Here is a 25,216-nt window from a genome sequence, read left to right as displayed (position 1 = left end):
TGCCACTTCATAAAACTCTGGTTCAGCCACATCTGGAGTATGCCGCCCAGTCCTGGTCACCAGTCCTCAGGAGAGATGTGCTGGAGGTGAAGAGAGTACAGAAATACAGTGAAGCATCATGTTGTGGGGAGGTTTTTCAGCAGCAGAAACTGGGAGACTAGTCAGGATCGAGGGAAAGATGAATGAATGCAGCAGTGTACAGAGACATCCTTAATGAAAACCTGCTCCAAAGCACTCTGGACCATGGGTGTCTGCTCCATAGAGCAAGGGGGGGGGGGGGCGATATTAGTGTATCCTTTGAAGCATTGGTTATTTGGGAACCTTCACTTAGGCCCCTTTCACACTGGGGCGGGAGGCGCGGAGGTGTCGGGGCTCTGTGCTGGGACTGGTAGTGAGGTGTCGGGGCTCTGTGCTGGGACTGGTAGTGAGGTGTCGGGGCTCTGTGCTGGGACTTGTAGTGAGGGGGTCGAGGCTCTGTGCTGGGACTTGTAGTGCGGGGTCGGGGGGCTCTGTGCTGGGACTTGTAGTGTGGGGTCTGGGCTGGGACTGGTAGTGAGGGGATCAAGGCTCTGTGCTGGGACTTGTAGTGCGGGGTCAGGGGGCTCTGTGCTGGAACTTGTAGTGAGGTGTCGGGGCTCTGTGCTGGGACTGGTAGTGAGATGTAGGGGCTCTGTGCTGGGACTTGCAGTGAGGTGTCGGGGCTCTGTGCTGGGACTTGCAGTGAGGTGTAGGGGCTCTGTGCTGGGACTTGCAGTGAGGTGTAGGGGCTCTGTCCTGGGACTTGCAGTGAGGTGTAGGGGCTCTGTGCTGGGACTTGCAGTGAGGTGTAGGGGCTCTGTGCTGGGACTTGTAGTGAGATGTAGGGGCTCTGTGCTGGGACTTGCAGTGAGGTGTAGGGGCTCTGTGCTGGGACTGGTAGTGAGGTGTAGGGGCTCTGTGCTGGGACTGGTAGTGAGGTGTAGGAGCTCTGTGCTGGGACTTGTAGTGCGGTGTCATGCAGAGCCGTGTGATCGGGGATCTCTCTCCGCCCCCGCCCATTATTGGTCGCTTCGCTCTGCCTCCCCTCTCAGCTCCCCCCCACAGACCGCCTGGTGGATCCGCCCGGAAGTGCCGCCATTTTGGATCTTCTGTGCGCAGGGAGACGGCGAGAGGTGCGTGACCCGGAGACTGAGAGCGGTAAGTGGGGGGGAGATGTGTCCCGCGGGGGGTTCCTTTTTTTAAATTTGTTTGTGCTCCGGGTGTGGGAGTGTCTTCGCCATCCCCGGCCGCCACACCTTCCCCGGGGTAACGGGACCTCGGAGTCCGCCCCACCCCTCCAACCGGATAACGGGACCCTGCCCGGGCGGCTGCGGCCTATATGGCCTGAGGAAACCCCGACCACTCCCACAGCCGAGCCCAATGGAGGGGACAGCGGCCTTCACCCCCGGAGAGGCCCGCCACTGCTAGAGCGAGCCCGCCGTCCTCCCATCTACACAGCCCGACCCCCCGCGAATACCGTGTGATGTCCCTTCATTTACCCGCTCCGGGCTGATCCCCCCCGCCCTCCCCTATTGTGTATATACACCGTGCCCGATATTACCGCCTGTGTTCTCTCTGTATAATACAGATCATGTATACCTCATATACCGTGCCCAACCCCCATCATATACCGTGTGTACAATACATACATGTGTGATCATGTCCCCTCATACACCCCCACCTCACCTCATGTATGACTAGATACACACCGTGTACTGATACCGTGTGTATGTATATATATCTCTATCTCCTCTCATATATATACTGCCTGCCTTATACATATCATGGCTTCCCTCATGTGCTCATCTCCACACTTGTGTGTTTATGTATACATGGTCTCCCTTCATATAAACTGACCACCCTACACTTACCGTGTGTGTGAGTGTAATTTATATATATATATATATATATATATATATATATATATATATATATATACACGGGCAAAGTATATATAATTGTAGGGAAAAAATTATATGGTTGATGTGTACATGAGAGGAGCTATATATTACACACACACACACTTGGAAATTCCTCTTCTCGAGTGCCCCCACGGAGAGACACTTTCCATGGGGGCACCCAGTGGCCCCTGCTGCTATCAATCTATCCAGAGAGGGCCAGAGACAGTGGCTGGAGCTCGTTCTCATCGCTGGAGAGATCGGGTTTAACCACTTAACCCCCCGGACCAATATGCTGGCTAAAGACCCAAGGTGTTTTTACAGTTCGGGACTGCGTCGCTTTAACAGACAATTGCGCGGTCGTGCGACGTGGCTCCCAAACAAAAATGGCGTCCTTTCTTCCCCACAAATAGAGCTTTCTTTTGGTGGTATTTGATCACATCTGCGGTTTTTAGTTTTTGCGTTATAAACAAAAATAGAGCGACAATTTTGAAAAAAAAGCAATATTTTTTTACTTTTTGCTATAATAAATATCCCCCAAAAACATATATAACATTTTTTTTTTTTCCTCAGTTTAGGCCGATACGTATTCTTCTACCTATTTTTGGTAAAAAAAATCGCAATAATCGTTTATCGGTTGGTTTGCGCAAAATTTATAGCGTTTACAAAACAGGGGATAGTTTTATTGCATTTTTTTTTTTTTTTTTTTTTACTACTAATGGCGGCGATCAGTGATTTTTTTCGTGACTGCAACATTATGGCGGACACTTCGGACAATTTTGACACATTTTTGGGACCATTGTCATTTTCACAGCAAAAAATGCATTTAAATTGCATTCTTTATTGTGAAAATGACAGTTGCAGTTTGGGAGTTAACCACAGGGGGCGCTGTAGGAGTTGGGGTTCACTTTCTGAGTGTTTACAACTGTAGGGGGGTGTGACGTCATCGATCGTGTCTCCCCTATAAAGGGGATGACGCGATCGATACGCCGCCACAGTGAAGCACAGGGAAGCCGTGTTTACACACGGCTCTCCCCGTTCTTCAGCTCCGCACTCGAGCGGCGATCGGGACCCGCGGTCCCGGAGCTTCGGACCGGGTCGCGGGAGCGCGCCCGCGACCCACGGCTGGGTACAAGTACAGGACGTATATATACGTGCTTGTGCCCAGCCGTGCCATTCTGCCGACGTATATGTGCAGGAGGCGGTCCGGAAATGGTTAAGTAAGTAAAAGGAGGGGGGGGGGGTTTCTCTGGTGGGCTGCTGCACTACAGAAGGTTTTTCACCTTCATGCATAGAAGGTGAAAAAAACCTTGAGGGTTTAACCACTTGCTTACTGGGCACATAAACCCCCCTTCGTGCCCAGGCGAAATATCAGCTTCCGGCACTGCGTCGCTTTAACTGACATTTGCGCGGTCGTGCGACGTGGCTCCCAAACAAAATTGACGTCCTTTTTCCCCCCACAAATAGAGCTTTATTTTGGTGGTATTTGATCACCTCTGCGGGTTTTTAGTTTTTGCGCTATAAACAAAAAAAAAGCGACAATTTAAAAAAAGATATATATATTTTTTACTTGCTGCTATAATAAATATCCCAATTTTTTGTAAAAAAAACTTTTTTTTTCTCAGTTTAGGCCGATACGTATTTTTCGACGTATTTTTGAAAAAAAAAAAAAATCGCAATAAGCGACTGGTTTGCGCAATAAGTTATAGCGCCTACAAAATGGGGAACAGAATTATGTTTTTTTTTATTTATTGTTTTACTAGTAATGGTGGCGATCTGCGATTTTTATTGGGACTGCGATATTGCGGCGGACGTATCGGACACTTTTGACACAATTTTGGGACCATTCACATTTTATACAGCGATCAGTGCTATAAAAATGCACTAATTACTATATAAATGTGACTGGCAGGGAAGGGGTTAACACTAGGGTGAGGAAGGGGTTAAATGTGTATCCTGGGTGTGTTCTAACTGTGTGGGGGGAGGGGGGTGACTGGGGGAGGTGACCGATGCTGTGTCCCTATGTACCAGGGACACAGATCGGTCTCCTCTCCTCTGACAGTACGTGGAGCTCTGTGTTTACACACAGAGCTCCACATCCCTGCTGTGTTACCAACGATCGCGTGTACCCGGCGGACATCGCGGCCGCCAGGTACAAGCATTGGCTCTTCAGCGATGCGCCGGGACAGTGTTTACCCGCTGCGCGCCCCCCAGAGGTGCGCGCCGGTAATGCACTTTAAAAGACGTCCAAAGATGTCCACTTGGCACTTGAGAGCCGCGCTGCTGATGTCTTTTGTCAATAGCGCGGGTCTCAAGTGGTTAAAACCGTTTTGAAGGTTTTCCAGGCTGACGTTTGGTCACCGCTTAAAGGGGTTGTAAAGGTTTGTTTTTTATTTTCTAAATGGGTTCCTTTTAAAGTGGTTGTAAACCCACTATTTGGACTTTTACCTACAGGTAAGCCTATAATAAGGCTTACCTGTAGGTAAGGAGAATATCTCCTAAACCTGCACGGTTTAGGAGATATTCCCCCCGCAATGCGGGCGGCGCATGCGCAGGGGGAAATCCACGGCTGAAGGACCGGCATCCGCCGGACCCTGCCGATTTTAAATCTCCCGCGCGCACGCGCGGGAGTGACGTCATCGCCGCTCCAGCCAATCACAGCGCTGGAGCGGCGATACCCGGAAGACACGCCGGAGCAAGATGACATCCTGCTCCGCGTGGACCAGGTAAGTGGTACACACCTCGTTCCGAGGTAAGTATTTCATAATAGGCTAGTATGCGGTGCATACTAGCCTATTATGCCTTTTGCATTGCAGGTTTGGGAAAAAAAAAAAAGTTTATGCGGTTTACAACCGCTTTAAGCCAGTGCATTGTTGGTTCACTTACCTTTTCCTTCCATTTCCCTTGTAAATGTTTTTTTTCTTTGTCTGGATTTTTCACTTCCTGTTCCTCCTCAGTAAGCTGTTCTAAATGACTTTCCACCGCTCAAATGATGGGGGCAAGCTTACTGAGGAGAAACAGGAAGTGAGAAATTCAGACAAAGAAAAAAAACATTTAGAAGGGAAATCAAAGGAAAAGGTAAGTTCACCCCAAAATTTTTTTTAACATTACATTCAGACGAGTTGACATAATGACATTAGGCTATGTTTTTTTTAAAATCCTTGCCGTACATACTGTTTTATCTACATTTTCACCCCGGCTTCTGGGTATGTAATCTGCGGGACTGGGCGCTCCTAATTGACATGCTTCCGACCGGCGCATACAGCGTGTCACGAGTTGCCGAAAGAAGCCGGACTGCGAGTCGTCTCTATACGGCGCCTGCGCACCGACGTTCGGCTTCTTTCGGCAACTCGTGACGCGCTGTATGCGCCGGTCGGAAGCATGTCAATTAGGAACGCCCAGTCCCGCAGAAGACATACCCGGAAGCCGCCGTGAAAATGTAGATAATACGGTATGTACGGCAAGGATTAAAAAAAAAAAAACAGGCTTATGTCAACTCGCCTGAATGTAATATTAAAATTATTTTTTGGGGTGAACCCCCGCTTTAAAGTTCATGTGTGTGCAAAGGCAGGCGTCCCAATACTTCTGATAATATAGTGTGTATATAGGTAGAGCCTGCTGCCCCTTTATAAATATTCACTCTGCCTTCCTGCTGACCCCTCATGTATGTACACACAGCGTTCTCTTCCACTTTGTATACACACGGCCTGCCCTCTGTCTTTTTATAAATTCTGCCTGAATATATATACATAGTGTACACACTTCTCCTCATCCTCTGTCCTTTCATACATTTATACTGATTGTCCTCTGATCCCACAAATATCAACACAGACTGCCCATTTCCCCCACTTTACTTCTTAATACTTCTATTGATATCCTCATTCAGATAAGTAGACTGCCCACCCTTAACCCCATATATCTATACTTTCCTCATGTGCACAGCTTGCCCATACTTCAAATGACACCATGATATGCCTCTGTCTACATGGAGATATGACTGCCCATTCAATGTGGGTGCACTGGCTGCCTGTCACCCTTTCCCCTGCACATGGGCACACTTGCTTCCTGTTGTCGCCTCTTCCCCCTCACATGGGCACTCTGGCTGCCCATTGTCCCCCCAACACCTCCCTGCACACGTGGGCGCGCTGGCTACCCATTTACCCCCCAACCTGCAAGATCTCCCCGCCCCCTGCACTCGCTGGCTGCCCATTGTGTCCCCACCCCTCACCATATGGGTGTGCTGGCTGCCCGTTGACACCCCCCCACAAGTGGGTGCCCTGGCCGCATTTTAGTCACCTGTTTATACTGCCGCCGGTGTGAATGAGGCCTTCATTTTTGCCATGCATAGCAGAACTTTCCCTGCTAACTTATAAATTACTGTATTTATCGGCGTATAACATGCACCCTAACTTTAAGAGGGAAGTTTCAGGGAAAAAATATTCCACAGCCCCCTGCATATAACACGCAGGCACAGTTTACCCTTTATTTTCAGGGGGGGGGGGAAGTGAGTGTTATACGCCAATAAATACAGTATGTCATGTTAAAGAGCAGTTGCCTTCCTTTTTTTGAGGAAGCATTTTTATTTTTTATTATAAGGGAAATTGGTCCCCCCCCCCCCACCAAGCATATATGAAAATTCAATGCTGTACCCCCAGGGCAAGGAAAGTGTCATTTGACAAATCTTTTTGCCAGCGATTCCATGCCCGCTTCTTGGTCAGATGAGAGTATCCCCTCCACCCCCAGATAATGCTGCCTATGTGACTAGATCAATTTCCCCCGGTAATTTGTATTCAGAAATGGTTTAGAGATTATCAGATAACTAGAAAGTTTTTTTTTTTTTGTTATTTTGTGTTTTCAAAGTTTAAAAAAAATGCTGCTTGCAAAAGTTCTCACATGACATTTCCCTTCTGGCCGTTCACTTTCGTGCTTATAATTGCTCTTAGCTTTTGTAGGTGGTGTACTGCAGCATCTTGGGGGTTATTTACGAAAGGCATATCCACTTTGCACTGCCAGTACACATGAAAGTGCACTTGGAAGTGCAGTCGCTGTAAATCTAAGGGGGTACATCTGAAATGAGGGGAAGCTCTACTGATTTTTTCATCCACTCATGTGCAAGCTAAAATGCTGTTTTTTTACTTTACTTTTTTTTTTACTTGCATGTCCCCCTCAGATCTACAGCGACTGCACATCCAAGTGCACTTTCAGGAGCACTTGCAGTGCAAAGTGGATTTTCCTTTAGTAAATAACCCCCCTTGTGTGTTTCATGTTTCTCTTTCCCGGTTAAAAAAGACATTCCCATGATTTGGATGCCTTTAAAATGTGTGAATGGGACCTATACTGATGACCTGTAAGAGCTATTAAAGCATCGCCTGTGTAAAATTTCATCACAATTGCACAAGCAATTTCAATGTTTGACATGTTGGGTATCTATTTACTCATGTAACAACAAAAGAGGGTGGGGCAAGAGGGAAAAAGGGACAGTGGCTGAGGTTGACCCAATAGTATTCCCTCCCCCTAAAAATTAAGGACTGTCTTGGTACGGTAAAATTAAAGCGGGGGTTCACCCAAAAAAATTTTTTTTTAACATTACATTCAGCCGAGTTGTCATAATGACAATAGGCTGTTTTTATTTTATCCCGGTACATACCGTATTTTCACCGCCGCTTCCGGGTATGTCTTCTGCAGGACTGGGCGTTCCTAATTGATTGACAGGCTTCCGACCGTCGCATACTGCGCGTCACGCGTTGCCGAAAGAAGCCGAACGTCGGTGCGGCTCTATACAGCGCCTGCGCACCGACGTTCGGCTTCTTTCGGCAACTCGTGACGCGCAGTATGCGACGGTCGGAAGCCTGTCAATCAATTAGGAATGCCCAGTCCCGCAGAAGACATACCCGGAAGCAGCGGTGAAAATACGGTATGTACGGGGATAAAATTTAAAAAAAAATAGCCGATTGTCATTAGGACAACTCGGCTGAATGTAATGTTAAAAATGTATTTTTTGGGTGAACCTCCGCTTTAACATACATGTAGTGTAAAAGGGAAATTTATTACATATAAAAAATTATACAATCAATACATAATTAAAATTGAAAAGACAGAAGCCTGGGATGACTCCAGGCAATTTTCTGTAATTACAAACATATGGAATGGTCTCGACTAGTTTCGTGCTATAACCACTTCTTCAGGAGAACCATTCTACAAAACAAACAATACAATAAAGAGTAAAACATGGAAAATAGGTAGACAAAAAATAAAAATAATAAAATTCATAGAAACTGGCTTACCCCATTTATGGTGGTCATATGCGGCAACAACCCGCCAGAACCATAGACCCCATGCGGTGGACAGGGGGGAATATACAAGGATCTCTAGGGGGGCATAATGTGAATAAGGATTATGGTGAAGAGCACTGGGGGGGGGGGGGGGGAGTAAGCGATAGGAAAGAAGGGAGAGGAGAAGGGGAGGATGAGAAGGAACCACCCATGTGAAGAAGGGAGGAAAGAGGAAAGGAAAGACAGGACAATAAAATAAATGGGTAACATTTTGCACTTGTGTGACTTGAGATTAAGGAGAACTTCACTAAAAAGTGAAATCTCTCTGGTATGTCCCAGCCTGGGGAAGCATTATTTTTTATCGGTACTCGCCCCCTAGTCGACTTCCATATCCAAGATGGTGGCACTAGGGTCCCAGCGTAGTAATAAGAATTGGCTGCGGGAACACAAAGCTGTACTCCAGACACCTATTTAAGTTGATTTTTATGCTGAAAATTACCACTTGATAAACTGTTTCAATGGTATACTACTACCATTTTATTCTCTAGGGCCTCTGCATTCATAAAACGTTTGCGGATTTTAACTAACCATAGGGTCTCACATAATTTTTTAAACCTTTGAAAAAAATGGCTCTGGCAACAAAGGGGTTTAAACGGAATGCATGGTATTTTTACAGGTTTGGTATATTTAAGCAGTCTGCGATAATTTATCTTCTCAGTAAAGGTGTTTAAAACACATCTAAGTTAAACAGGTTATGTAAAAAAAAAAAATCCATATTAACCCTTACGCTGCAACATTGGTGTGATGTTGCAGCTTTCCCATGTTGAACTGAGCGATCACATGACCACCGATTGTTCAGTTCTTGGTTTTCTCAGAGCGGAGAGCGGTGACTGTCAGTTGCTGTTCTTTGCTCTGCTCCTCCATCTCTCAGTGGGGTGCCAGGCTGGGGAGGAGGTGGGTGCAGCTGGCTCTGTCGTGTGCTGGGAGGCAGAGCCAGCTGTCAATCTGTGATTCTTCCAGAGCATGCAGCTTTTCGGCACGGACCAGATTGATTCACACTGTAATGGTGCTGACCAATCAGAATCCATCCCATCCATGGCGCTGGAAAAGGATTTCAAATCACCGACGGCTCGACAACCCCGAAAGTGGGTAAAGGGGATGGGGGGGGGGGCGCCAGGTGTAGGGAGGTGGATGGGGGAGGGTGTGCAGTGTTCACCTTTACATATTTTCTGAAAAGGTAAACTAACCCTATATGCATGTTCTGGGTTGAGATCATGCTTTTTTTGGGGGGGGGGGGGGTCGGTGGAGCTGCATGAAAGTAGAAAACCTTCAGCTTTTATGCGACTACTTTTAGGCTGGGCAAAACGCAGATATTTTTACTCGTGTTTTTCGGCCACTAGTGGGGTGCTTTTAACCCCCGCTAGTGGCTGAAAAAGGGTTAAAAGCGCAGCAGGCAGGGGCGCTTTAGGAGCTGTGAGTTCAGAAGAAGCTGCTAGCAGGACTTTTTCTGACGCCCTGCCAGCACACCGCTCCAGTGTGAAAGCCCTTGCATGGAGCCGCTGTTTTCAGGGCACTTTGCAGGCACTATTTTTAGCGATATAGTGCTGCAGAAGCGGATGAATGCGGAGGCGGGTGAGATCGGGTGTCAGCGGATGTTCATCCACTGACACCCGCAATCTCAGAGGGACCAATGTATGTCCCTTTTCCATCCGCAGGCGGTCCGACAGGGGGGGGAAAGGGGCCTTATAGGCATTGGAACCTTTTTTATTTCTGGCTTGCATGTCCCCAATCTCCTTCTCCCTCACCCCTCCCTTTTTGTTTCTCTACCTTTCTTATCACTCTCCTATCCCTCCTGGTTGTGGAGACTTCTTTTTGTTATTTACTCCTCTTTTGCTATATTATTGCTGCTACAGCTGGATTCAGTAGCACTTCTGGTCCACAAGTAGCTCTGTTTTTTTGTAGAGATGTATATGGACCATCTCTTAGGAGTCCGTTTGTTGGAGTTATGAAAGTTTTGTGTATCCACATATAGCCACCCCTTGTCCATAGCATTATTATTTGCATCCAGTGATACTTTGCTCATTTCTGTATGATCTTTCATGTTTCTTGTACTTTGAAAATAAAGATACACACTGCAATAATAACTCCAAACATGGACTTACTGACAATATATTAGTTTTTTCCTGAAATGGTGTGCGTGTTCAGCTAAATATGCCAGGCTGCATAAAACAGAACATTTTATTGTCATAAATGCTCCAAATGAGTGGTGACATTGTCCTCGGCTCAACTTGCATGATCTATGTGTTACTTAAATCTACATACATTACCATGAATAAATAGCTCACAATTAAGTCTGGTAGGAGAGAAACTAGATATGATCAGTATGAAATGTCTTTCCAATGGAAACGTTTGTGCTTTCTTGTTTTTCAAGGGATTTTTTTTTTTACAAATGTCTTTGTGCATTCCACAGGCACAAATCTTAATATCGGGGTCTCCAGCGCTCCGGGCCACTCTTGAGATTTCAGAGAACATTGATGTAAGTTTCGTAACCTTTGTAACATTCTTGTTAGTGCAGTGTCATGTTTGTGATTTTTTTATTTTTTCCCCCCCTGTTGTAACGAATGTGTCCAATTTCCAGTATCCCCTAATCTCTTACTTCATAGTTGTTACATGTGCCTACAGGAATGACAGAAAAGTATGTTTCTTTGGTTTCCTCCAGGCAATTTATAATGTTTCTGTACAGGGTTGTGTTAATGTGGCACCTTGTTGGATTGTTTTGCTCAAATGCTGCCTTTTTTTTTTTTTTTTTTATCTTTATTTTTTAATAAACACATAGACAATACAAACGTACAACAGCACCGCCAACATCTGGCTATTATCAGGGTCAGCTGCTTTCTTTAACAAATTTGGCCTGCCTGTTAAACATAAGGCATCTCTACTGCAGTTTTGCAGATGTTTTGAACATGTTTATGTTCTCAGGCAAATCGGGGATCCTTACTAAAATGCTACAAACTACCAAAGAATTAAAGTGGTTGTAAACTCGCCCAAAAAAAACAGATTTAATCAATATTACAATCCACACATGTATTAGGAATAAAATGGGCACTAAGAGTAAGCCCAAAAATCGTTCTTACTGTAAAAAGGCTGTATATTTGAAACGCTGCTGCTCTGTCATAGCCGTTGCCATATCAACTGTGGTGTTCCGTGCCTGTATTCTCTTTTACTTCCGCCCGCATTACGTTTTTCTCTCTGTAATCGCGCGCTTGCACACCAATTGCAGTATCCAAGCCTCGTTTTCGTTTCCGGTTACTATGGAAACGAACGTCGAGCGAATCAGAGACAGAGACTGTTGCTGGCATCGCGAGATGTCGGGGCTGACGTTGACAATAGGAAATGACGCAGCCCCGACATAGACTATGCATTCTTCCGGCCGGGTCTCGGGCTGCCGGACTGTTTGGACAAACGGCGCATGCGCGGGCTACGTCACGAGCCACAATAATACATATATCTCGCAATGAGGGCAGGTAAGGAGACAATCTTCTAATGCAAATGATTTTAAAACCTGCAATTGTCCTAATAAAGAAAAGTCGTCTGACTGGGTATACAACCACTTTAAGTGATTTAAAGTGTCTTAAAGGCCCATTCTCAGTTGGGGATTTGGAATTTCTGCCAAAATTGCTGCGCCTCCAAATCACAGTAAAATGTGCAACTTATGTTTGAATGCCATGGTTCTTAAAGGCGCCCCAAACACAATGGGAGTTATTTACGAAAGGCAAATCCACTTTGCACTACAAGTGCAAAGTGGACTTGAAATTACACTGAAAGTGCACTTGGAAGTGCAGTCGATGGAAATATGAGATGTAGATCTGAAATGAGGGGAAGTTCTGCTTATTTTATTATCCAATCATGTGCAAGCTAAAATGCTGTGTTTTTTTTTTCCTTGCACGTCCCCCTCGGATCCACCAAGTGCACTTTGCACTTGTAGTTTTCTCTTGTAGTGCAAAGTGGATTTGCCTTTCGTAAATAACCCCCAATGTGTTTTTTCTGTGATTGTCGCTCGGCAAAATATGCCTTTAGAAATCGTGCGCAACTCATCGCCCCCGGGTGCTTCTTTTCGGTGACAAACTTGCATAAGCAGCTCATTGAAGTGACTGGGCTGCCTAAGGCCGGGTTCACATAAGTGCGAATTGGATGCATTTTTTTTTACCACATCCAATTCGAGTATGACTTGTCTCTCTATGGTGCCAGTTCACACGTTTCGGGGCGGCCTTTGGTGTGAATTCTAAAAGGGTCCTGTGCGAATGGTGCAAATTCAGGCAAAGATTTGGACCTGAAACCACCGGACCCCAAGCTGGAAATTGCGGCTGCACATATGTGAACCTGGCCTTGTGCTCGACACACAGACATGTATAAATTGTGCTCAAGAAATCATAAGTGAGAATGCTTGTTCCCACTAAACAAGATGTTCAGGGCTGAAGGGATTTGGATGTATTTTGATTTTTATTTTATATATTTTTTTACTTTAATACTTTAAGGTAATTTTTTTAATATTCATTTTACATGCATATTGCTGTTTATTTTCTTCCTATTGTATTTACAAATTTGTAGATCTCCTATAAAGGATGCGTTCACCTTTTGGGGGAAAAATAATAAGTTCATATATTTTTGCAGAAACAAATGTAGCCTGTAAAGCATTGCACATGTGATCAGTGGAACCTGGGTGTGATGTCAGGCTCTTGCAAATGCTTCCTTCCTCCAGCTTTCTTGCCCATATCTCAGGATTTCTGTTTGAAAGCTGGAGAAAGTTTCAGTGAACTAATGAAGGGGGCTCATCAGGTGCTGGAGCATGTTAAACCTCAAATATGGGTGTAACATACTCTCAAAAAAGAGACAGTCTGCGTCCAGGGCCAATCACTCGCAGGTGATCAATAATTGATCGATTATATGCGAGCGGCCATGGTTAGTTGCAGAAGCCGGCTTCCCGTAGCTAATTTCCGAGAACATCCACTAGGGTTCTTGCATGTAATCAGTGTTGGGTCCATTCACAAGTGTCAATGTGGTCTTAGGCCTCATTCACCTCAGTCTACTTTGGTCCAGCAGTAGATTTGTGCTTCAGGAGTTTGCAGCTGGAAGCTAGTTCCAGACAGCTGTGGTCAGCCCATACAAAGCAATAAGGCTGTATTCACACCTATGCAGTTTTAATGCTTTTTTGCAGATTTGCTCTACAGTCCATTTAAAGCGGCGCTCCACCCTAATTCCAACAGTAGCTTAATTGTACTGCCGCTATCAAAAATGCTAAAAACTGATGTTTTTGTTTTCAAAATATGTACAGTACCTGTATATTAGTGAGCCTTCCGGTCTGCATGATTGCGGGTATTCCTCGGGCATTGCGTCACTTCCCGTTCGATGCAGTGTACTCTGGGAGCTTCTCTCATAGCTCCCTGTGTTCACTGCGCAGCTGTGAGCCTGGGTTTACATCAGGGGCGGTAACTTTTAATTGCGACGCCTGCCGTTGTTATGGCAACAAAGACGCCGATGCCGCTGCTCCCCGCTGCAAGTGCTCGATCGAGCGGTGGATGATGGGACAACAGCATCACCACAACCAGGAAGTCCCTGCTCCCATTCTAATGCCCACAGTTAAAATGGCAACGGCGGACAGAAAGGAATATAACTGTATACTGCAGGCAGAAAGAGAGAGGAGCGGACGTTGGAGACAAGATACGTGAGTTTATTTAAGCCCTGCAATTAACTATTTAACTACCCACAAGAAGAAAAAAAAACGTATTTGCATTGGAGATCCGATTTAACATGGTTTCCTATGGAACACATTCTGTAGTGCAAAAAATGCATAAGTGTAAATACAGCCTAACAAGCTGGCAGGAGCCTTTGCTGTTTGCATGTAATCTCAAAGCCAGCAAATACCTGCAAATTGGGGCAGCTGATTGACCCTGAATGCAGAAATTCTGTGCCCAGGGACAATTATCTGTCCCTAACTACATGTAATCCCTGGCTGTGCAATTCCATGTGAAGAAAAGACAGCTGTGACTCGAGTCGCAGGACATTCTTCTGGCTGTCTGGTACATCTAGCTGCCCCACAAGGATGTGTAATCTGCGTCAATTAATTATACTTGGTTTGCAGTATTTTGAACTCCAAATAAGATGACGTAGTCAATCAACTTTCCTGATATACCGTCTTTCATTTGTATGCTCTGATACTTTGTGGACATATACAAAAGCATGCTTTATAGCGGTCATTGTCCTACAAAAATTAAAGAATATGTTCTACATACCTGTTGTGTGCAATAGTTTTGCTTAGAGCAGAATCATAATTTTCTAGGGTCCACCACTGGCACTTCTGGTCCCCCCTCCTCGCCCTCTGAGTGCCTCCTGAACAAGCCCCTTGCTATGGGTGTAATTGACACCCAGAGCACGACTCAGCCTCAACCTGCTCCCTCCTCATTGGATGTAATTGATGGCAGCAGGAGCCAATGGCTGTGTCTGAACAATGAGGAGATAGAGCCTCTGCTCCAATGCATATTGCTGGACCGACATCATCCTGGGGGAGCTGCTTGCAAAATTTGTTTTATCTTGATGCATAAGTTACCTGATTTTAGAATCACTTTGAATGATGCAGATACTTTTAGAAAATTATTAGTCCTTAACCCCTGTAGTGTTTTATCACACTTCCCATGTAATGATTCTGTACAAAATGTCTCCAGCAGTTATCAGTAAGGTTTGTAAAACAAGCTGCCAGTTGCGTTTTATTTTCCATGTAATTGAAATGTAGAAAGATTTATAAACATGCCTGCTTGTACATGGTGAATATTATATGCAAATATTAAAGCGGATGTGCCACTAAAAAAAAATATTAAAAGCCAGCAGCTACAAATACTGCAGCTGCTGACTTTTAATATTAGGACACTTGCCTGTCCTGGAGTCCAGCGCCGTCCGCAGCAGAGGACGAGCGATCGCTCGTCACTCTGCTGCTCCCCCCGCCATCCTCAGTGAGGGAAACAGGAAGTGAAGCGCTCTGGCTTCACTACGGCGCATGCGCGAGTTGCGCTGCGCCGCTGATTGGCTCCCGCTGTGCTCTGGGAGCCGAGTGTTTAGGGTGGAGCTCCGCTTTAAAGATTCTAACTACCAGCAAGAACAAATCCTTGCGTTTTAAAGAGCACCTCCCATTTCAGATCCATCATGGCAGTGCCTGTTAGCGGCATCCTCTCACCTGCTGCCGCTACGTCCCTCACTTTGTTGCGTCACTGCCTCATAACCCGCTGGTCCCATTAAAGTGAATGGGGCTGTCGGTGAGTCAACAGCGGGTCAGAGGAGCCGCCGCTGCGGGACAGAGATGTCAGCTGCTCTTTAAAAAAAATTGGATTTAAAGCGGATGTGCCACGGGGAAAAAATATTAAAAGCCAGCAGCTACAAATACTGCAGCTGCTGACTTTTAATATTAGGACACTTACCTGTCCTGGAGACGATCGCTCGTCTCTCTGCTGCTCCCCCCTCCATCCACGCTCAGGGAACCAGGAAGTGAAGCCCTGCGGCTTCCCTACGGCGCATGCGCGAGTCGCGATTAGCTCACACGCTGTGTGCATGGGAGCCGAGTATTCCCAGCACCCAACGGGCGACAGACGGGATGTGACGGAATGCCCGTCTTTCGCCCGTAGCGTGTGGCCGGAAGTGGGTGCAAATACCTGTCTTTAGACAGGTGTCTGCACCCCCCTCCCCCCTGAAAGGTGTCAAATGTGACACTGGAGGGTTCCGATCAGCGGGACTCCACTTTAGGGTGGAGAACCGCTTTAAATCAAGTCTTTACTAGTGATCCAACCTGGGCTGGGGATTAATCCAGGTATGGTCTTTAGCTATATATCTCGTTTTTAAATGCTGGCTGTGGTAGGCGAAGCATTAAAGCTGATCTCTAGCTTTACTTTCATTTTAAATGGTTTGTTCGGGCCAAAATGGTTTAAACTATTTTTTTTATTAAAGAGGAAGTAAACCCTGGTGGATTTTACATCCTCCTTTTTTTTTCTGCAAGAGGGTTCCCAGAGAAGTAATACTTAGCAGGAAGCAAGGTTTACTTTTGTAATGAGCAAATATGCTTCATGTATATAGATAATTTAAGCTTTACTGTAGAAACAAGGGTTGTAAAATCATGCATGGTCATAAAATTATCTACTTTAATTTAAACTTTTTTTTTTTTTTGGACTTAGAGTGGGTATGTTTTGGAACATTTGTCAGATTTATATTGCGCTTCAGTGAAATCATCAGTCTGTAATACATACCCCTTACAAGATCACTTGTAGAAACCAATGATCTTTGTAGAAAACAAAGCTCTCCTGTTACACTAGGGAAGATCATATGATAACAGATCATATGACGGTTTCATGGATGGGAAAATGAAAACACGTCGACTACACATGCATTAGATCTAGCCATAGGTGCCAGTGATTGAAAAACGTTGTATGCCATTGTAATGGATGCACTGGAAACAAGATATTTGTCTGACTGGAAGATGCATGTGACGGATGACGTTTTAATGACATGGGTGGGCAGAGCCTGAAACTGTTTCTGAGAGACTGGGAGGAGAAAAGATTGACATTACTATCTAGTGATAAAAAGATTCTTTCTGGTGAAGTAACGTTTTATCACTACTCTTTATACTAATAGCGGGACTCTTCATGGAATGTGTCCAGAATTCTCGAAAGTGGTTTCTGACTCACAGCAAAGGGCATGTTTTATGTAAAGTGCTCGATTTCATTCCAAAAGCGTGAACGAGACATAATGATGATTGCTGTTGATGAAGGCTGTTATTACAAAGAAAAAAGCACTTGTATTAGACCTTGGAAGTTTCTATATTAAGAAATAAGCCAATTTGCTTTTATTGGCTGACAAATTCTGTGTTTACTTTTCCTCTCTTGGCAGCGGAATCTCTGGTCACAGAGAACCTAGGCATCTGGGTTTTTTCCGGCAAAGATACATTTCTCTGACATCCATTTCACCATAAACCGGAAAAGTGAGAACCCCTTTACCCAACCCTTCCAAGGATATGTGCACCTTTAAATGAGCTATCTAGATTCCACCTCCAGCCTTACTCCTCACCAAGGTTTTTAAATATAATTATGCTGCACTTTACACTGCCTGAGGACTGCTTTAGAGCCATGCTGCTTCCAGTGCATGTTTGCAATTCAGCAGTTTCTCTGGAAGATACCATAGAGTAATAGCAAATCTGTCTCCAGTTCAGTATGTACTCTATTGTACTGCATGTCCCAGTGTATGCTGAGTGATGCAAAGCAACATATTTCTAAAGCACAGTCTTAAAGGGGTTGTAAAGGTAAAGAAATGTTTTCCCTAAATAGCTTCCTTTACCTTAGTGCAGTCCTCCTTCACCCACCTCATCCTTTCATTTTGCTTTTAAATGTCCTTATTTCTTCTGAGAAATCCTCACTTCCTGTTCTTCTGTCTGTAACTCCACACAGTAATGCAAGTGTCATGCTCGCCCCCTCCCTTGAGGGGGCTAGTAGGAGAGTCAGGACGCCAACTAACGCACAGCTCCTTTCTCTATCTGCAACTTAGATAACTCCACTTTAAACTTTTTTTTTTTGCTAGAAATTCACTTAAAACCCCAAACATATATTTACACTTTTTTTTTTATACAAAAAAACACAATTCGTGACTAAATTTTGTGGTACAATATAGATGATACGCCGAGTAAATTGATACCAGACATCTGACACTTTTTTTTGTGTGTGCCCGTGCAGCGGCGACAAAAGACATTAATTTTGATGTACACAGGAGGTCTAGTGCTAGAATTAATTCCCATGGTCTGATCACGTTGATACCTCACTTGTGTGGGACGATTGCTGTTTACTTGTGTGCAGGACAGACGCATGCATTAACCTTTGCGCGAGAGCGCGGGGGTGCTTTAAAAAATGTTTTTATTATTTTTACTCTCTTGCTTTAATATATATATATATATATATATATATATATATATATATATATATATATATATATATATATATATATATATATATATATATATATATATATATATATATATATATGACGTGGTGAACCTGGATAGGCAAAACCTCAATAAACCTTTGGAGTGATACCCAGATGGCCTGTATTGTTGCTCCAGGCACTGGATCTTGCATTGGTGCTCATGTGGTTAGTCGCAGGGTGCTATACCGGTCCAGGGCCATGATCCATCCCTGAAGACCCCTTTGGCAGTATGGCCAATGAGGTGGGTGAAGCCTGGACTTTTATATACAGTCCAGCGTCATGGACAGGCATTCAAGGGTATCTCTGTAAAAGACCAGGGCTATATTTGATGTGTGTTAAATACAGTGTAAACCTTTCGGATTTGGGTCTAACCACTTGGAGCTTAGTCTCAGGTGGATTACCAGCTGTTGGATCACACCACAGGTTGCACATTTTTCCACCACTCCTGCCTAAGTTTTGGCCTTGGCCATTCTTTTTCAAAGACCTCTGTCTTCACTCTCCCTTGTAAAAACTTTTCTTCAAGGTGTGTCCTTCATTAAGCTCCCCATAGCTTCACCCTGTGCTGCCATGGGATCTTAATTTGGTTCTCTGTCCCGCATAAACCACCCTTTAAACCCATTAGGGTGATTCCCTTAGATCAGTGGTCCCCAACCTTTTTTGCACCGGGGACCGGCATTGTGGATGAAAATTGTGCCAAGGCCTGGGTGACGATGCGGTTTTTTCGTGGCCAATTTGTCAGGAAATGGCTGGTGTTAGCACTTCAATCATCACAACACCATGGTTAATATGGTTTCAGGATGATTGAAGCGCATTATTTTTATTATATTGTAATATAAAATTAAATAGTTAAACTCACCATAATGCAGAATCTACCACCAGATGCAGCTTGTCACAGTGCCTGTCATCAGATGCAGATTGCCACAGTCACTTGCCACCAGATGCAGATTGCCACTGTCTCCTGCCTCCTAGATGCATTGTCACTAAGCACAGTGAGTTCCGCGGTGATGCGGGGCGGGCAGTGGGAGATGATGCCATCTCTCTGCTTGCCTGCTTCACCCCTAACAGTGTAGGGACGGGGCTGTGTGGGCAGAAGTGCGGTGATCTCTCTGCTCGCCGCCGCACCTCAACACAGACTTCACGGCCCACCAGTAAACAGGCTGTGGGCCGTGGACCGGGGGTTGGAGAACCCTGCCTTAGATGAAGTAGTCGTTTTCACTGCTATCGGTCCAAAGTAAGGAGCCGCTCCTCATACTTCACAAAGACAAGGTTGTATTCTGCCCAAGACCATGCTATCTTCTCTCATGGTGGTATCAGACATAGTCCTAAAATCCTTAGGCCCTGCTCCAAAAGTATCCAAAGAAAATCTCTTTTCATTGCCTAGCGTCTACAGCTTCAATCAGACTCATGGATTCCCTATTTAACCTGTCCCCAGACTTCGCAAGGAAAACCCTGCTGCCAAGTCCTCCATCGCAAGATAAGAATTCTGATTGCTAGAGCTTACAATCATGAGGACAAATCATCTTCTGCGCTTTTACTTGCCCTTTCCACCCGATTGGAGGTAGTTTACAGGGAATTTGGACAACATGCCTCTGTAGCCCAGCTGTTTAAGGCCGGCATCTGGTATGCTGTTTTTCAAAGTTCTACCAGTTGGATGTCCAATCTTTTGCTGATGTGGCTTTCAGCCGCAACGTTCTGGAAGTGGCACTCTGAAGTTGTTCAGCCTATTAGAGCAGTTCTGTTTGCCTAGTTGTTGCCCACCCTTCTCATACATTGATTGGGGGCATCCCAGAGTCTATGAATATTTTACATGTTTACTGTATTGTACGATTAAAATGAAAGAAATTTTAACTTGCCTGTAAATTCCATATCTTGGCATACAGTACAAGGTGCAGGCCACTGTCCCATCCATGATTCACGTAACGAGGTAGGCTTTTAGGGAGATGCCCATTGGGGGTGTCTAATCATCTGAAGATACAAGCCTACACCCGGTGTCTTGTACTCCATTCCAAGATATGGATTGTAGGTATGAAGGGAAGTCTAAAATCGTCTTATTTTTTAAAGAGTGAGGTAAGGGTCTATTCTGCTGTCCGTGTTTATGGTTCACCCTCTTTATTAGTCCTTGTGACTATTTGGGGACATTGAGGATTTCCCCTACTTTAGAGAGTTGCTCCCTTTTGTCAATGGGACAGGCAGTGAAGAAAAGTTGCATAGATGGCAGAAAATATATAATATGCATTTGTGTTTAATTGTTGCTAAAATCCACACTCTATGTCTGCCCAAAATTTATTTTTAATGTATATAGCTGGAGCACCCCGAGGTTCCTGCACATCTTTCTGGTAGTTTTGAAAGCAAATACCCACAGGGCAGGCAGCTGGGTTCTCTCCTGCACCTTAGTATTGAGCACAGATTCTGATGGGGGTCCATGCAGAACGCAGGCTAGATCGTACAAGAAGGTTTATTGCTACTCTAATAAATATATGAATGAATATGTCGGGACTTTTATCAGAGGTAAAATCATGTAAAATGAAGGCAGCATAGAAAAATTGTTAATTTTTATTAATGTTGTGTTACACTGGGAATCTTAACCCTCCACCCCTTGCTTATTTAACACGTGCATTTTACTGGTGTTGTAATGATCTTTTGTGGTGGCAACAGGCCAGAGTTACTTTCTACCTCCAGGACATAACTGTTACCCGGACAATCTGGTACAACTGGTTATATCCCAAGTAACGGTGATCAATGCAAATAGATCTGTGGAAACAGTTTATTAAAAAATAGATTTGTTTTTTAGTCACTCACGTAACACCCAGTCAGATGCCGTTCGCTCTTTGTTATGTTTATTTCATCAGCCATTTCCGCACTATAGTTCTGCTTTCCATTATACCAGTTTGTTGGCCAGCTCTGCAGATCAGAGCCTCTATAATCTGCTATATTAGCCTTTTGCTCTGGTAAGGTTTACGATCTAGTTATAACGGGGCTCAAAAAATACCAGGTGTTGGGAAATTGCGTCCGAGCGCCTGGAGTTTTGGCAGCCCCTTTGTTTCAGGGATGCACAATTTGTATCGCCTGATGCCCAGGACAGTTCCGGGCGCCGGGCAGGTAGTTGTTTTCTACGGGCTAGCAGCAGTCAGGCTCACTTGTCAGGTGTCAGGCGCCGCTGATTGTGTCCACACATGCGGGTAAAGTGCCGTTTCTAAAGTGCACATGCGCCAAAGACATTGACACATGGCTTTATTGTAAATATCTCCTAAACCATGTAGGTTTAGGAGATACTGAATTTCCAGCACCTACAGGTAAGCCTTAAAGGGGTTGTAAAGGTAAAAAAAAAATGTTAGGGACATTTTTTTTCCTAAATAGCTTCCTTTACCTTAGTGCAGGGCTCGACAAATCCCGGTCACCAGGGCGACTAGAAATAGCCTCCTGGCGACTTGGCTTGGAAGGTGGGCAACAAAAATTTTTTTTTTTTTTTTTTTTTTTGTGTGAAGTCCCCAGCTCTTCCTTGTGTGAGCTGGCGCCATCTGGTGGTGGCCGTTGGTATTGCAAGTTAAACAATTAATAGATACAAACCTATGCATAAAAAAAAGCTCATCTGCATTACTATGATGGTGTTTCACCCTTTCTAATGACTTTAGATTAATGTTTAGTACTTGGGAAATTCAGCTGCTTAAAGTTGGACTCCCACATTGCACACTTGGCTGGGCAGCCCGCTGGAGAGTAGAAGAGACTATTTGTGGTCAAAGGAGGGAGGAGCAGGGCCACTTTAAGTGTATCAGTGAGACAATACATTTTATTAAGTACAATTACATGGAGGTGGAGAGTATAGGTACATCAAGGGTTAAAAAGCCAAGCTGGGTACAGAGATCCGCGACTGCAGCAGAGGAGAGCAGTGTCGTCACTCCCGGCAGCGCGGGTGTTTCTGGAGTCCTGGATGGAGGAGGCGCAGGAGGATGCTGTCACAATGTCGTCTGGACACAGTGATGACACTGTGCTCCTCTGCTGCAGTCACAGATCTCTGTACCCAGCTTGGCTCCATGGGAGTGTACTACTTTTTAATAAGTGATTGTCCCACTGCTGCACTTGTTGGCACTGCATCTCTCCTTCTTTTTCCACATAGGCTTTTATGGAGTTTAGTTTTAGGAGTTTTTGCAAAAAAAAGCTCCTAAATTCAAGCTTAGAAGCTGTAGTGTACTCGAGCATAACAGGTGCACCTGCCTACCGTATAATCTGTATGTAGCCTCAGCCTTATGTTCCAGCGGTGAGATGAGAACTTATTTCACCGAAACAAAATAGGCTGAGCAGCACTAAACCATTCAGAGGCAGCTTTGTATTCTTTGAATGCAAAGCTGCCTCTGACTGAGGTGGAGATGTTGCTCATCTGCCCGCCTCCACCTCGGTCAATCAGAAGAAGCTTTGTATTCGGATGAATACAAAGTTGCATATGAATTGTTGAGCCCCTCTCAGCCTGACGCTTGCTTTGTTCTGGGTGTGAGATGAGAACACCTCACTGCCGCGACACAATGCTGTTTTACTGTGTGTAGCTGAGGCTACATACAGTTAATGCAGAGCGCCCAGCAAGTAAAGATATTGGTGTAGAAAATAGTTACTTTGGGCCAGCTTGGAGGTTAGGGTGTTTAAGGGCGTGTAGTACAGAGGCCTATGTGAGTTGTGTCCCTTCCAACGCTGCTTCGTTGTTGGGTTCAGCTGCATCTGCTGATGTGCGAAGTGTCAATTTCCTCAACCAGACCTGGAAACACCAGAGAGCTAGTGGTCCAATGAAACCTAGCAGGAGACCTCTCTGGCTTATGGGTAGTTTAGCACAGGTTTATTTTTAGCCAAGCAGCAAGAGAGGTTGAGGGAGGTGAAGGTTATGCATAATTGAAATATATAATTTTGCTTTATGAATATTAACTGACATAACCATTTTATTTCTATCTATACATGATGGCATGTGATGGTGGCACATAAATATGTATGTAATGTGCATTGGTAATCCCTGTGAAGCATGTTGATCATCAGATATTGTGTATAGATTTTTTTTTTTTAAGTATAAAAACTTTACATTCTGCTTCTTGAGGGTCTGCAGCCTCCTGTCCTATGATTGTGTATGAGACAAACCATGAATCAAACTGGGCTGCATTTCCATAGGGCCATATTTGGGGCCCATCAGATAACAGTGGGAGTTAACGGGGTTGTAAAGGTACAACATTTTTTTCCCCTAAATAGCTTCCTTTACCTTAGTGCAGTCCTCCTTCACTTACCTCATCCTTCTATTTTGCTTTTAAATGTCCTTATTTCTTCTGAGAAATCCTCACTTCCTGTTCTTCTGTCTGTAACTCCACACAGTAATGCGAGGCTTTCTCCCTGGTGCGGAGTGTCGTGCTCTCAGCCTCCCTTGGGCTACAGGAGAGTCGGGACGCTCTTTACGTTGCAGAGAAAAGAGCGTTGTGTTAGTGGGCGTCCTGACTCTCCTGGGGTCCAAGGGAGGGGGTGAGCATGACACTCCACACCAGGGAGAAAGCCTCGCATTACTGTGATGAGTTACAGACAGAAGAACAGGAAGTGAGGATTTCTCAGAAGAAATAAGGACATTTAAAAACAAAATGGAAGGATGAGGTAAGTGAAGGAGGACTGCACTAAGGTAAAGGAAGCCATTTAGGAAAAAAAAGTTGTACCTTTACAACCCCGTTAACTCCCACTGTTATCTGATGGGCCCCGAATATGGCCCTATGGAAATGCAGCCCAGTTTGATTCATGGTTTGTTTCGTACACAATCACAGGACAGGAGGCTGCAGACCCTCAGAAGAAATAAGGACATTTAAAAGCAAAATTGAAGGATGAGGCAAGTGAAGGAGGACTGCACTAAGGTAAAGGAAGCTATTTAGGATTCCCCCCCCCCCCCCTTTAATAGATGAAGCATGGAACATGCATAATTTTTGCAATGGAGACAAAAGCTGTACAACACAGAATACCTAGGCAGGGATTTCAGTTTGAGGAACCTTGTAAATTCCTGGTTTAGAAACACCGGACCAGGCTGTTGCCTGTGTGAAATCAGTTTTGGTTGACTCGTTTGGAGAATGACAGGAGTACAAGCAGATCTCCGATATAAAGGTGTCCTGAAAATCTGACCTGCATTATTGGTGGGGGTTTTGTGACCAGGTCCTGTGTTTTGCGGGTGATGCTTCCACCACCCTAGCTACCCTAGAGTCAAGCGTTCTTTATTCCATTCCGCTCTGTCACTCAGCCCTATCTCTATTGATCTGACATTCTGTTTATCTGATGCTGCACTCAGTACTGCTTCGCCAGGGAAAAACACACAAAACAAGCACCCTGCATCAGCATTTTCATTGTGCCCTTATCCCTTCACATGGTAACATCCCCCTTTCAGAGTGAACACAAACTTTTTATTGCACCCCTTGTGCCTCTTCCCAGTCCATTCTGTCTGTCTTGTCCAATGCTGGGTTCATTGAGGACTCTGCTTGTCGTCGTCTCTCCCTCGTAGTGTGTGTTCTCTGGGGCTTTGTGCTATGTTTCCCCTGTCCTGCTGCTCTGTGTAGTATCTTCATCTGTTCTCTGAGCTTGCCCGGGCGGAGTTGAGCTCTGTCTTGTGTTTATTCCAGGGGGGCAAATTAGACAGACCATGGCTTCATTTAAACTTGATTTCCTGCCTGAGATGATGGTGGATCATTGCTCTCTGAATTCCAGTCCTGTGTAAGTGTCATTTTTGAGCCGCCTTCCTCTAGATTCAAGAGGTATCTCTGCTTTAAATCTTTTTTTTTTTTTTTTTGCCTTTTCATGGAATCCTTGTCACGTTTGTCATCTGATTCAAGTGTGACTTCACTTTTTTTTTATATATATTTTAAGCAGCTGACTCACCTCCACCTGTCTCTGGGGTCATAGGTATGCGTGTCTGGTCTTGTAGCGGAGACGGCCATTTTCTCGTTAGTTGCTGATTTTTCACATTCTTGTGTGTGCCGTTTTTGTCCCATACATAACACCAAATTAACTCTTAATGTGGAGCTT

The 25,216-nt window shown here is 44.9% G+C and overlaps 1 protein-coding gene across 11 annotated transcripts in view; it reads left to right on the top strand.

Moving 5' to 3' along the window:
• Window positions 1–1,072: 1,072 nt before the first annotated feature.
• The window catches only part of CELF1 (CUGBP Elav-like family member 1), a 51,934-nt gene continuing 27,790 nt past the window's right edge, over window positions 1,073–25,216 (top strand). For 2 of the 11 annotated variants that reach the window (XM_040328258.1, XM_040328255.1), the window contains exon 1: window positions 24,730–24,904. In XM_040328258.1, the coding sequence (XP_040184192.1) occupies window positions 24,834–24,904 (71 nt within the window). In that variant the 5' untranslated portion in view covers window positions 24,730–24,833. Of the gene's footprint in view, window positions 1,177–10,658; window positions 10,725–24,718; window positions 24,905–25,216 lie in introns of those variants that run through there. The other 9 variants (XM_040328260.1, XM_040328261.1, XM_040328254.1 and 6 more) reach the window with 9 other exon arrangements.

Source organism: Rana temporaria, chromosome 11 (assembly GCF_905171775.1).
Source record: "Rana temporaria chromosome 11, aRanTem1.1, whole genome shotgun sequence".
NCBI lineage: Eukaryota > Metazoa > Chordata > Amphibia > Anura > Ranidae > Rana > Rana temporaria.
This window is presented reverse-complemented; position numbering and strand designations above follow the sequence as displayed.